The sequence below is a fragment of the Vanellus vanellus genome, assembly GCF_965231255.1.
Source record: "Vanellus vanellus genome assembly, chromosome: 2".
NCBI lineage: Eukaryota > Metazoa > Chordata > Aves > Charadriiformes > Charadriidae > Vanellus > Vanellus vanellus.
In genome coordinates, this window is record NC_138906.1 from 64,927,931 (window position 1) to 64,942,685 (window position 14,755).

At 38.0% G+C, this 14,755-nt stretch overlaps 1 protein-coding gene across 1 annotated transcript in view; it reads left to right on the top strand.

Annotated features, from left to right (window-relative positions):
- Positions 1 to 14,755, top strand: part of LARS2 (leucyl-tRNA synthetase 2, mitochondrial) — an 89,597-nt gene that overhangs the window by 45,350 nt on the left and 29,492 nt on the right. Inside the window, exons 9-13 of the mRNA XM_082499346.1 lie at positions 1,563 to 1,667; positions 4,641 to 4,756; positions 5,737 to 6,020; positions 9,237 to 9,335; positions 11,960 to 12,097. Of these exons, the coding sequence (XP_082355472.1) occupies positions 1,563 to 1,667; positions 4,641 to 4,756; positions 5,737 to 6,020; positions 9,237 to 9,335; positions 11,960 to 12,097 (742 nt within the window). The remainder of the gene's footprint in view (positions 1 to 1,562; positions 1,668 to 4,640; positions 4,757 to 5,736; positions 6,021 to 9,236; positions 9,336 to 11,959; positions 12,098 to 14,755) is intronic.

The following is a 14,755-nucleotide window of genomic DNA, read 5'->3' on the forward strand; positions in this document are numbered from 1 at the left end:
AAATAATGATGTTGTATGGCAAAGTAACTTAAAGTTTTAATACCTTTACTCTTGGATTACAGCTCTCTATTTTAGGCTATTATTATTTAAATAGAGGTGAGCAATGGGTTTTCAAACATTCTGTCTTCTTTTAGCCTAGCAAAAGTTACGTTAGTTTAGAATCATTTAGAATCTGGTAAGTCTTCTAGTTTCGTCAATGTGAGGTATCTGGGATAAAGATTTGATCCTGACTTCATTATCTCATTGTAATACTATGCATACAGTCTTTTACATTTGTAACTGGAGTATCATGTCTTTATGACTATTATAATAATGATGTGAGCTAATGAGCAAAAGAAACTGGAGTTATTATTTTGGGTTCCAGCATAAAATCAAATTTATTGCTGGGTGGAAGAGAGAAGTTCTTTTTAAAAGCAGACTGTCCTACCCACTCAGCATCCTGTTCAGGAGGCTTTTTGCTTAGAAGAGTGAAATGATTCTGCTTGTACATTTTTTAAACAGAGGAGGAAAGCTATGTGCAGTGGTTTGAACGTGAGAAATTTTATCTAGAATATGGGTATCTCAGAGACCTGAAATTTGAAGAAGTAATAATCAGAAATAAGTAGATATATTGTTTGTTTTAACAAGACTGATGAGAGATAGTAGCCCTATTTGCTAAAATGCTGGGTTTTTATTTTAAACAGATTTTATGCGTAGCAATACAAGACTGAGACTTTCCTCAGCTTAGCTATGAAGATAGGTGAAAGGAAGCTCTTAGCAGTCTGTACTTTAATTATTTAAATTATTTAATTATTTTAATTATCATCAACTTAAAGGTGCTGAAAAAGTTAGAAACAGGTCCAAACTGAGATGTGGGGTTTGAATCCTCAAAAGTTGGAGTAGTCAGGTTTGATTTTCTTCTTGCTGAGCCACCAAAGCTCCACATTGTAAATCAATTTCAGTCTATCACCCTGGATTCTCTCCTTCTCTTTCCCCTTCCCTGTGGATATTAGCTTCCCTGTGGATATTAGGTTTCTAATCTGCAATACGAATATTCTGTTTGGAAATCAAATTATTATTTAGGTTACTTTTTTTCTGGTCAATATTTCTCATGCTTTGTAGTTCTTCTGCAAGAAAGCAAATCATAAATGTAGTATATATGCTCCCTTCCAGTTTCATCTGAATAACTGGATTTTTTTTTTTTTTTTTCTTAATTTTGTAATGTCTGCTAGTATATAATTCAGGGCTTACTAGAGCCAACTCATATAACTCAGCAGCACACAAATAGTGGTCAAGGACTCACTATTGTTTTTATTATAGTCCAAATCTTACTCTGTTTTTATTCAGGTGTTTGTTGTAAGTGTGTTTTCTCATCAGGAAAACTTATCAGTCAGACTGAAGATTTTAATACGTCTGAACTTTTTAGAAATGTGATTAGGCTTTTCATTTTCTTTCTTACTTAAAAAAACCTCTCATTCAAATTTCATGCATGTTTAAGACAAACTGAGTTTTAATAGTAAGTGACGTTCTTAGCACATTTTCAGTCATATTTTATTTACTGTGATCATTACATTTGTTTTCAGACTCGCTTACTTCAGTGACAGCTGTGAATTTGCTTACCAATCAGGAGATTCCTGTAGTCATCTCAGCAAAAAACAATTTTGAGAATTTTCTCGATACTAAAATAGGTAGGTGACATTTAATGTGTAAGTGAAAGAGTATAGTTTTCAATTGCAGTGTCGGAGCACCAGATACCGTTACGGCAAATGTTTGAACACAGTGGCTCTCCTCTGGACTTTGGAATCCTGTTCTTCATTACTCTTCTTCATTAGGGAAGAAGGAAGGGAAAAGTAGCTATGTGGAATCTGTCTGGGGGAGAGATTTACAGGATGATAAATTTTAATGGAAATATTATAAAATTAGTACGTTTAATGAGCTAAATTTGAGGATCTGCATATCTTAAGAGGATTGATTACCTAGAGTACAAGTGTATTTGGCTGTTTCTCATCATCCTTAATCAACACAGAACAGTACTATTGTTTGACATAAACATTTTGCAAACAACTCGAACTTTTAGCTTGTTTTATGTCTTATGTTTACATAAATTATGTACATCCTTATAGATAAATGTTTCAGACAGTAAATGTACAAAACTTCCAAGTTTGACTTCTATCTAATAATAATTGTCTTGAGGTCAGTAAAATAAATCAGAATAGGTAATAATTCTGTTCAGGTAGTCTGGGGCAGTTACCTTGAACTCTTTATCTCTAAAGGAAGCGTTCCTATAGTTTTGGCACCTAACTTAGGACTGAGCATCCATAAACAGAGGGGGAAGGGGATTGCTAGAGGATACTCTGACTCGCCTTGAGTGGGCTTCTCTTCTCAAAGTCATCCTATGAAGCAGTTTGTCTTACTCCTTTCCTGCACAGGGAGCTTAGTCCCCAACTTAGACAGTTAAGTACACATGCTTAGATGACGTGACTGTCATTCTAAGTGAAATTAGAAATGGTACTAACTTTTAAAGATTGTGTCCATTTTAATCTGCAAAGTGTATCTTCATCTGTAGCACCCACCAAGCTTTTTGTTTACTGTTGTGTTTTGCTGTGGTCTCAGCTGCAATGAGTAGGCAATGTTCTGTGCCAGTCCTAATAGGAAATATTTATTTATCTCTTCTTCCCCCTTTCCACTACATCCTTATCCCTTAAGTCCCTTTTGTTGCCTCCCTGTTTTTGATACTTCTTTCCTGCCCTGGAGCTACTCCTTTCTTCTCTACACTACTGCCAATGTTGGCTGTTCCTGCACGACAACTGGACTGAATAAAGCCAGCTGACACTGCAAAAATGTCTTGGATGGCCCTCACAAGGCTGGTAGAAATTATTCGCTTGGGTTCTATACCTCACTTACAACATGGCCGCATCTTACACTTTAAGAATTAATCTGTTTTTGAGAACCAGAACCTCTGCTTATGTAAGAGAAGCCAAATAATTGAGATACCTAATCACATTTTTCATTAAAAGCTTCCAGCTTGCTCACTGGCACGTACCTTGGCCTTACGTCTGTTGGAAACAGCCCAGCTCTTCCCAGGAAGTTCTGGATGCCAGCTGTTGAGCTTTGCAAATGTACATTAATAGCACCATCTTTTCAAAAGAAGGAAGACCAAACCGAAAAGTGGGGCCCGCTTTTTTTTTTTTCCATTTGTAGAGCATATTGTGAAGCCACCTGTTGCAGGCTGCAGGGCTCTCTGACAAATTAAGATACATACATTATTCTATAATAGGGCCTTGAAATGGCAAGAGCGTACATCTGCTGGAAAGATAAAATAGCGATTCCATATTTTGTTACTTGTCTCAGGGCAGTTTTGCTTGGTTTTCTTTAGTTATCTGCTTCCATACTTTCATATATTGACAGAGTTAATGTAAAGCAGGCGTTTCATTGCCTGAACAAAGACGACTGTTAAACTGGTTTTGAATGAAGTAGTTTGTATGTTCATAATTCTAATGTGCTCAGCAATATTTTGAGGGTTTTTGTCTGTAGTTTTCACCAACCTAATTTTAGCGTTGGCTTGTTGAAATAAGTTTCTTTGCCTTTTAAAGATGACAGCAATTGTGCAAGATTGTTCAAAATATTAAGTAAATTATCACTGAAAGGAAAAAATATGCAGAAATATGTGTGTCTCTGTGGAAATAATGGATCTGTTAGTATCTCAATGTTATTTCAGAATCCATGTGATAATAAAGTTAATAAATTTCTTAACTTGCCCTGAAAGGTAGTCCTCCAAAGTAGAACAAACTCTTTCAAAATGCACATAGCAAAGTTAGAAGGAAGATGTCATCATCTATCAATATAAGTAAGAAATATTTTAAAATAATGTGTCATTTTAAGGTGCTGGTAAATTGCTATAATAAAAAGAAGTCTACACGGCTTAGAAGAGGAACTTGTATTCAAGAAGTATGGATGACCCAAATAGTAAGATGCAAAAGGAGAGCATCAAGGGCCTTAAATACTGTGACTTCTATAACTGACTTGAACAGCGGTAGGAAGTGCTCTCAGTAGTTGTATTCCAAATAGAAAATGGATGTTATTTGAATTGTTTTCCCAAGATTATACACAAATCGTGTCTTTCATGATAAGTTGAAGGGATAGTAGTGTTAGAGACTGTTGTGGTACATTTTAATAGACTACGAAATTAGAAAGAGATTAAATTTACTACTGAAACAAGAGGACTATTTAGGCTGTTTGTTTAGTATTTTTCTGCTATTAGCAAATATAATTTACATTTGTATTATTTAAATATATTATATTATATTTAGATAATATAATTGTATTTACAATTTTATTATTTATCCAAATTTTGTAGCTTTACATTTAGGCTTTTTCTGAACCATCCAATTTTCATCCTTTTCTGTGGTGGGACAATGATTAATACTTGATTACAGACAAAGTGAGAAAATGTGTTTATAATTATGCTGCTTGAATTTCATTGCTTAAAGGACATAAAAACATTTTTCTTGTTCTTAGAATTTTAAACTCCATTGGGCAAACATAAGTCATTATAAAGAGTGTGTCACAGAAATAATGTTTTATCCTCAAATTGGTGATTGATATCCATGTTAGTCTATCCCAGAACTAATTTTTTTTTTCCACTTTTCCCTTGCCCCTAGGCATACCTAGTACAAGTGCAGAAGATGCTGCAGTAGCTAAGAATCTGGGCATTCCTTTCACTGAAGTCACTGAAACATTGCCAAATGGTTTGGAGAAAGTAATTAATTCTGGGGAGGTGAGTATACAACTATGGAGTTCTTTCCAACTTCCAATAACAATGCAAACTAAATCTGTTTGCTCAAGAGTGCCAAATAATTTGTATGTTTAAAGGCTTTTTTTTTTTTTTTGAGAATCAAGCCAAGCTTATGCTACCAAATTTCTAGGAATAATTTAATGATGAAATATGCTGGCTCTTCTGTAGCAATAAAACGAGGATTTTTTCCTTTTGTGCAGGAGAAGAAGCTACAGTATTGGTCTGAGTTTTATAGTGGAAACTGAGTAATTGATCCTGTGTTAAAAGTTGATTCTTATTTCATCATCTCAATACGTTGTTAAGCTAAATATTAATATATTAGTCCTTTTCCCCCGTATTCATTGAAATGTGGCATAAGCCTTTCTGGTAACATATCTACCTGGGGTGACACAGAAATATTATATTTAAATATAAAATATGTATTGTGTTATAGGTCTTGAAAAAATGCATTTGATAGCAGGCACAAAGCTCATATTCTGTTACATGACAGGTAGGGTCTTAGTGGTTAAGATGTATCTGAAAGCAAGAATAAAAAAAGCCCCAAATGAATGTAGGAGAAAGCAAGCTGTTTCATCATCCACACTTCCCCAGTCTCTACCTTGTGTTGGTGATATTCTGGAAGTTTCAGCATACAGCAGTTGATTAAAATATCGGCAGTAAATGCAAATAGCTGCCGATAAAGGTTGAAGGGGTCTACAGGGCTCTCTTTCAGCCATATTCTATTCAGGCCATCAAGAACATTACCCTTTGATTAAGAGGGTTTAAATGAATCAAGTAACTGGTATGTGCATAGCCTCTTGGATAGAAGGATATTAAGCAGCGGGAAGGGGAAAATAAATACGAGGGTCATAAACTTTGACTCTCTGAAATTGCATTTGTGACTTTTTTGTCTGTTCTTGCATTTTGACTGACAGCAAATAGACATTTTTCTTTCTTGTTCTGTTTCTCTTTTTTGAAATCAGATCACAGGCATGACTCGGCAGGAGGCTTTAAAAGCTATTACCCAGCAGGCCAAAAATAAAGGAATAGGTGGACACCTAACGAGTGACAAATTAAGAGACTGGTTAATATCTCGACAGCGGTACTGGGGAACACCTATTCCTATCATTCACTGCCAGACATGTGGCACTGTCCCCGTACCTATTGAAGACTTACCTGTGGTGTTGCCCAACGTCACCACCTTTACAGGAAAGGGAGCCTCACCTTTAGAAACCGCTTCAGAATGGGTGAACTGCTCCTGCCCAAGGTAAGCCAATGCTGCGTTTACTGCAGAGTAGGATACACCGCTTCGTACCTGCCTGTTTTCTTGTGCTCTTTCTGTAAATGTTGACAACTGACTGCTCTGACCCAGGATACTACTCCAGAATGATGTTTGGTCTGACCCAGCATAGGGGTGTTTATTTTTCTTATATACTCTGTAAAAGTCCTTTTTTGCAACACGTCCACTGCTATTTCCTCATAAACAAGCTGAAGCAAAGCTCGCTGTTTTTCAGTTGGAGGAAAGAAAAAAGGGAAAAAAGAATTATTTTCTCCCTGCCCTACATTTCTTAACAGTATTTCTCACTTCATTTGCTACAAGAATTTTCATTATCTTTCGCCAGCAGAGTTCATATAAAGCTTATAATGATGATTGAATTATTTCCTTTTGTTAAGGGAACTAACATTGTGTTCATTTTCTTAGCAATAGTCCAACAATAAAGTGTTTCCTCAGCTATGTAATTCTTTATCATGAAGAATCACATTCACTGTGTATTAGAGATGACAGCATGTAATTCAGATTGAAAGAGATAGTAAGTATATGCATCTTGTCAGTGTTGTAATCTTTATTGTTTGTAGTCCAGCTCTTTAAGAAATGAAACGGCCTGAATTAAAAAGTGAGAGAGACGTCATGAAAATCAGTTGTCTGATCTTGAGGGCTACTTAGATACTCTGTACGCTGGAGCTTGCATACAGGTCCTGCAGAAGAACTGGTAGAACATGATTTATCCTAGGGAAGTTTTTCATCAGCAGTGCAATGCAATGCTGCTACTAACAGACTGACCAAATGAGAAATATGTTATATGCCTGCCAGGCAGGGAAATCAGACATATAAATAGCATTAGGGCTCTCCTTGATAATTCAGCAGTTTCTTGACATCTCACGATATTTTAACATTTGCAGGGTAGAATATCAGTGTGGTCTTCGTTTCTAATTAGGTAGCTTACGCACAGCAGTTCTGTGGTTCTCTGGGAACATGTATTTTGACCTTTGTTGATAACATGTATTTTATGTAAAACACACATTGACTTCCATGTTTCTGCATAGAAAATTACTTCTCAGTTATGCCTATTTAATTTACACATAGTTAGTGTATTTCACAGTGTGACTCTTGCAGGGAAGCCTTACTAAACGACATCCACAGGTTTAGTAAAATCCCTAGAAATGCCTTGGTCTGCAATTCTTAATTTCAACTGAAAAATTTTCTTGATGTTACTAAAAGTCACTGTCTGCACTCCTGGCTTCCTCCTAACCTTAATGCAAAAATGATTTTGTGGTTTACCAGGCAATAAGGTACTTCTGATGTATAGCAAATCCTTATGGCTTCTGGATAGTTACTGTGGCTGCCCCACTTAGAAGTGAATCAAGGCGTGCACGATTAGTTTCTTAACCTAAAATATGGTAGTTTGCTGAAATTAACTTTTTTTTTTTAATTTTCACCTTTATTTAGCTTCTTAATTCTCACCTATTTGACAGCTACCTTCAGCATTGCTCATCCATACGTCTGCTACAGTTTCAAATCCTTTCAGCTATTGCCTTTGTGTGTGCCATCTTTCCCTGGTTTTCTTTGCTCTGAGAAATTACGTCATCCCTTACTTTAGTCATTCTCTCCAGTAATAGGGGTTTTTTTCATTAGTTGCATTTAAAATCTAGAATTAATAAGGAAAGCAAGATGGAAAGACACAAAAGTGTGAGTATTTGAGTGACAATAATGTAAGCAGTCATAAATGGGAGGAGATGCCCAAGTTATTCATTGTTGTACAAGTCCAGGTAATTGTGTTAGTTGTCTGAAGATTGTCTGATGAGATTACGGCATTGTGCCTAATTTACAAATTTTGAAAGATGCCGATGCTGTTTGTGTCTTAGTGAGCCATGTCCATTTAGAGTACAGGCAACATCAGAGGCCTGAAGCAGGTATAATTATGGTTCAATGCCTGTAACGTATTCTTGCTTTTGACTGAAAAGCCATTCTGCTTCAATATAATACAGTATTCTTTTACATTGGCCAAGTCTCTGCTTATACGTACAATTTAATACAATGGTTATTCTATATTAAAAAGTAGTCGGAAGTAAAATTTCTTTACTACATTAGTCCTGTTGAAAGAAAAACTTGCTGGTAGAGAAGGACCTGGGGCAGAGACAGAGAGAAGGAAAACGTTAATTGGTGATACTCTTCTCAACTTGCCTCAGCAAGCCAAGCTGAAGTATCAGGCAGACAGGCAGATACATGTTGCAGCTCAGTTATCAAGCCTGATCACAGACTAAATATGCAGTTAGAAAATGTTAAATAGCCCGTGCCCACCTGTTACTTATATTTATTACACATATACATACATTTAAATGTACATACATTTATAAATTGCATACATTTGTTATGTATAGCCAGTGGTATTTACGTGCAAGTTTATCACAGGTTGCAAATTTTTATTTGTATCATAATAATCCAATTGTTTTTTAAACAGTAAGAGTTTTAAAGAGGGATCGTTTACAACAAGTGAAAATTTATTAAATGTGATTATTGGCTCCTACAAACAAATAATTTATATTCAGGGAGAAACTAGCAGAGAGTAACCTGAGCTTCTAAAATTTATTTTAAAACTGTTTTTCAGGGCTGCCAATATAAGCAAAAATTGATTTTTAGTAATCACAAATTAAAATTGTGCTACAAGGTCTAGAAGAGATTTGCTACATTTCAGTGAAAGCTGAAATTAAGTTCATTTTTTCTAGAGGTGATAAATGGATTCTGCAAAGACCTTTTTGTACAGACAATCAGAGAGGCAACCACCTGCTCTCTCTGCTGACTGTTTATAAAATGATTTGTCTGCTGGTACCTAATGAGTGTGATATATATTGAGTTCCCATTAACTTTATGGCAAAGTATACTTACCTGTGCTTTAAGACTTGCTTCATTTCTTTTAAAATGGCAGTTCTAAAAAATTCCGGTGCAGTGACATCTTCCGCTATTGCTGGATGCTATAGCTGTTCAGGCTTCTTTTTTGGTTTGCGTTTTGTTTGGTTTGGGAGAGAGAGGGAAGGAGTGGGACCTGTTACTTGTGTTGGCCGCCTTCTGAACGTATCACTCTGCAGACTGTTCAGACCCGTTCAATTTTTGATCTGTCTCAACGTGGCCACTCTGTACACGGTTGGTTTTTTCCCAAGCTTGTCACTTATCTAAAAATAGCTTTTCTCCTTCTCTCTTGCTCAGGTGCAAGGCAGCAGCACGGCGGGAAATTGATACCATGGATACATTTGTTGATTCTGCTTGGTACTACCTGAGGTACACTGACCCTCACAACAGGGACAGGTGAGGGCTGCAGGCGCAGGGCTGCGGGTGGGCCAGCCCACTTCACAGGGCAGAATCCTAGAATCGTCTAGGTTGGAAGGGACCTTTAAGGTCATCAAGTCCAACCATCAACCTAAAACTGCCAAAACCACCACTAAACCACATCCCTCAGCACCACATCTACCCGTCTTTGAAATACCTCCAGGGATGGTGACTCCACCACTGCCCTGGGCAGCCTGTTCCAATGCTTGACAACCCTTTCAGTACGGAAATTTTTCCTTAAATAGCCAATCTAAACCTCCCCTGGCACAACTTGAGGCCATTTCCTCTTGTCCTATCGCTTGTTACTTGGGAGAAGAGACAGACCCCCACCTCACTGCAACCTCCTTTCAGGTAGTTGTGGAGAGCGAAAGAAGGGAAGGAAGAAAGAGGCCAGACACTCCGGTGCTTCTAGCTTCTAACTGCCTTTGCAGAAAGCAGCATAAACCCCTGGGCTGCCCTGATTTTGTGCCCATGCACTGGCCTGAGTGCAGCACGGACTAGGAATTGTTCTAAAAATGTGGCGTTTGGCTGCTCCCATGCCAGGAGATCTACAAGAGCAGGATGTGTAGACACAACTGTGTAAGCACAGGAGCTACGAGGCAAGAGGCAGAAGTTTGCATGAAAGGGGATTATGGGGCAGGGCACAGAGGAAATGTTCAGCTGAGGAGCTGAAGATAGTCCTTAGTGGAGCATGCTGTCAAGAATGACAGCCTCCCACCACTCTCTCCGAGACTGTGGTGAGTTGCATGGAGCATACCCTCCCTGGCAATACACCGCGTATTTCATTGTGTGGACAGACAGTGCTTTTCTGCCGGTAAGAAGAGGAATAGTCCAATGTAACATCCAGCCGCGAAGAACAGCATCCTCATTCCTCTCGTTTTGAATTCTGGTAACTCTTGCTACCTCCTCGTGCGCAGACCTCAAGTCAGGTGGCATCGTAGCAAGCTCCTGCTGTGTTGGCACTTCGACTATATGCAAAATTAATGAAAGGAGATTTTTCATGTGCTGTGTATTAGTGGCTGCAGCATGGAGAGTGTGGGAAGATAGATGTAGTTTTTTAGCTGTTTTTCTGCTTCATAGTCCACCTGCAGTAGCACTGCCGATAACACTCTTTTTTCCAAAGTGCAATTAGTGGAACAGCTCTACTGTGTAGTCTGAGGAAGACAGAAAGAATTGCATTTCTTAGGTATTGACATGACATGGAGGGCTGTTTGCAGATGCATTTATTTGTTGTCCAGAGCAGTGTCTGGGTGCATACTACATACCAAGTGATTTAGTACAGCTGGGTCAGTTATTTGTTCTTATATTGGCAGCACCAGTTTAGTTAAACTAAAGAATTCTCTTCTGTGAACACTTTTATTTCACATTAATTTTAATTATTTTCTAATGACACTGTGAATTTATTATTAATATTACTAAGTTATGCAGACTGTTTCCTCTCCAGTGACAATTTAAAATATGTTTTGTGCATGGACAAGAGGGACTTTTCCGGAAGTTGAAGATGGAATAGTCAGGTGTAACATCGAGCTGTTGAAGTAGCAGCTTAGCGTAGCTAAGTCTGTTTTACATTGAAATAACATTTTTATGGACTTATGCACCAGATCACTATCTCATTTTGATTAATTTATTTGTTTTTTTAAGCTAAGCTGGGTATTCATAAACCCTTTGTTTCCCTAAGTCATATTTCACAGGTCTAGAATTTGGGAGAATTACTCTGTTGATTTTGGAACCCCGTGAACAAGTTAGTTTTGATTTGTTCCACTAAAGACATGAATCCCAGAGCCACGATTTGCTTCTGGGCTCATCTGTGAGGAGAGTGTTGCTATTATGAAAATTACAGATGGAATAATCAAACAAGCTGACAAAACAAGTAAATTTGTTAGAATGGGGCCATAAAGCATACATTAAAGAAGAACATACATGCAAATGGTATTTTGAAGGCAGGAGCCCATTAGAGGAGACATAACAATATTTAATGAAGCAGTAAGCAATGCTAGGAAACCATGCAGGTGACCTCCAACAACATAGTAAATATGCCATAAATGACAAATTTACTGTAAATTCATAGAGTATCCTTCAGTTGGAGTACAATGACCCATCTGACTCTTCAAAATGTTTTGCAGCCTTATAGTAAATAGCTTCATTGCCCCCTAATGGCAACATTGAAAACGTCCAGTTAAAAAAAAACAACTGTTTTTGAGTGGGCATGTCTTTTGTCTTTCACTGTAATATATTTGTATGTAAAACTTGATAAATACTAAAAAAATTAATGGCTAGCCACAGAGTATTTATGAAAAAGTAATTTAAAGAGCAAGCAAATATTTTCATCGCTTTCTGAGGTAACGTATGTGAAATCTTAGTTGCTTCCCTTAAAATATATGAAAATAATATTTTTGTGGATCTGGTTTTCAGAGGCAATTAAAATTTTGTCTTCAATTTAGTAAACATATCACTTCTTAAAAATTAAAGAGATCTGATAGCAAAATAAAAATTTTATTACACATGTATAGCTCTCAGTAAATAGCCAAGTATGATGAGCTACTTTAGTAGAGCTGAGCTTTCTTTTCCGTATTTTATTTTTTCTATGTTTGTGTTTTTTTCAGGCCCTTTAATAATGACTTAGCAGACTACTGGCTGCCTGTGGATTTGTACATCGGAGGGAAGGAGCATGCAGTTATGCACTTATTCTTTGCAAGGTTTTTCAGCCACTTTTGCCATGACCTAAAGATGACAAAACACAAGTAAGCCTTAGATATTTCTATAAAAATCTTTCATATTTCATTTGACTAGCAAGAGTGTTAGTGGACATTGTTATGATGATAGAACAGTGCATTATTCTGAAGAAGCCTGAATTTTCCTGCTTGTCAGTCTTGGCTAGCAACTTGGTTTCTCACAGTCAGTCACATTTTCTCTATGCATACATACATAGCATTTTTATTACATGAGTATTAACTGGCTCAGAGCAAGTGATAAAATGTTGCTATACATTTTCAGCCTGCAAAAGCTTGCATAAACTAGTAACTTCAGGTTTTCTGAGTAGTGCTATTATTTCAAATTAGGTAACTTCATGCACAGTACTACCATTACTTTCAGTGGAACCATGCATATGTAGAAAAACAAGCACTCCTATAAATCTCTGCAGTATGGGAGCTGAACAGTGCAAACCAGTTCTTGATAAGCAAAAGCAGTATATGTATCTGCTGTCAGTTTATTTTTTATTTAATGACTTTTATATAATTACTTTTAACTACTCTTGTTGCTGATGCTGCTATAGCCTAATTCATTATCCTCTTCTTTTGGTTAGAGGTAAAGTTTGAGGCAGGAAGGTGCATCATCTGATGTTCTGTTCTTTGTCCTCTCAGGTTCCCAGCTTGACATCCCCATTTTTGCTGAAATTCTGCCCTTTTTACCCTAAAATGCCATCACAGGGCTGCCTCAACAGGGGGGATACTAGTGTCAGAATAGTGAAATACTGCCTCGTGCTCTGTCCAGTTCTCCCATCAGCAGATATGTTTGAATAGATCGAGTCAAAATGAGTAGTCCCACGAGAGCAACTGCTCAGTAATTTCTCAGCTGGCAACTCATATGCATTCATTCTTTACTAGTATCCACTCTAAAAACTTGATGTAAAAGAGGAACATACATATACATGGCACTGAACTCTCTTTAATGCAGCAGTTTTGCTGCAAAACTAGAACTTAAGTAGCTATGTGCCAGAAAAAGTTGGACTGGTTAGCGGAGCCAGCAGAATATTTCCCTGGGTTATTTCATAATGATTTGATGAAAACAGGTGATGCATTTTCATCACTCATTCTTGCCTGCAAATTACTTGCAGTGAAAGCTGTATTTGAAATTTTAGCCATGAATGATTTGTGTACCTATGTTTCACCCTGCTGTCTCCAGCTTGCACAACTGCAGTAGGAAGGCTGTTCCTTCTCTGAAGGAGTGAGCATCTTGAAGCAGACCCTTTCTGTTATAGGCACTATTCCTTTAAACAGAGAATTTCAGAGCTTTTTCTTGCAAGCAATATTAGGCTTATCAATTCTACAAAAGACTTTACAATCCTAATCTACCAGCCATCTAGTGGAGCTGTAGTGCACAGCAGCAAAATGTTCTTTTGTTAGTCAAATTCTTCCACCTCCCAGAACAACATTAACTATGGTGGCTGAAGTATTGTCACTGTAAACTGAGACCACAAGGAAGGGGAGGTTTGCTTGCAAAGTAAGGGGTCCACTCTGGTGTGCAAGAAAATGAGGAGGTATGGAAAGAGGCCAGCTTGGCTAAAAAGGGACCTCCTGAGTGTGCTCATGCATGGAAAGGGGAAGTGAGGATGGGCTACCCCTGGAAGAATGTGGAAGCATTAACTGGGTGAGCAGCTTAGAATTAGAAAAGGCGATAGTTCATCTAGAACTGAAACCAGTGAAGAATGTGAAGGCAGTAAGGAGGGCTTCTGCAGATACGTGGACAGGAACATCAAGAAAGTGTTGGCCTGATACAAAATCAGGCAAAGAACCTAGTAGCAAAGGACAATCTTTGACTTGGCCTTTGCTGTCAAGGTTTATGCTTAGTAGGAGAGTTTGAGGGAGAGAGGTAGTACCCACTGTAGGGTAGGATTGAGTTAGGGGTCACTTAAGTAAACAAGACATGTACAAGTCCATGGGACCAAATGGATGTGTATCCAAGGGTGCTGAAGGAGCTGGCCTTTACCATTGTGAGGCCGCTGTCAACTGTTGAAAGATCATGGTTATCAGGGAATGTCCCTGTTGACTGGAGAAAAGCAGATGCAAAACTCATCTTCAAGAAAAGGCAGGAAGGACGATCCAAGGTACTTATAGGCCAGTCAGCCTCACATTGGTCCCCTAGAATATTTTAAAGCAAATCATCCTGATAGTCCTTTTCAGGCGCATGAAAAACAGGGTTGCTGGGAGTAGCCACTATGGATTTACTGAGAGAAATTATGCCCAACTTAATCTGCCTTCTTTCTGTGGTGAGTTGATTCCCTCTGTGTGTAAGGAGAGAGCTGTGCGTATCTTTTACCATGACTTGAGCAAGGCTCTTAACAAGTTCTCCCATGGTGTACTTGCAGTCTGAATAGGGAGATGCAGACTGAATGGGTGGACTACAGCATGGATGGAAAAACTGTCTGGACCATCAGGCTCAAAGAGTCAACGTTCAAAGTTTGATTGGCAGCTGTTTGTAAATGATGTTCCACAGGAGTCGCTGCTGAGGCCGATTGTATTTTACATCTTCAACAACCGGGGCAGTGCAACAAAGTGCACCCTCAGCAAGTTCATTGCACACTGGGAGAATCCGTTGATATTCTGGATGGCAGGGCTGCAATGCAAAGCACTTTAACAAGTTGGAGGAGCAAGTCTGAAGTGCTGACAGGAATCTCATGA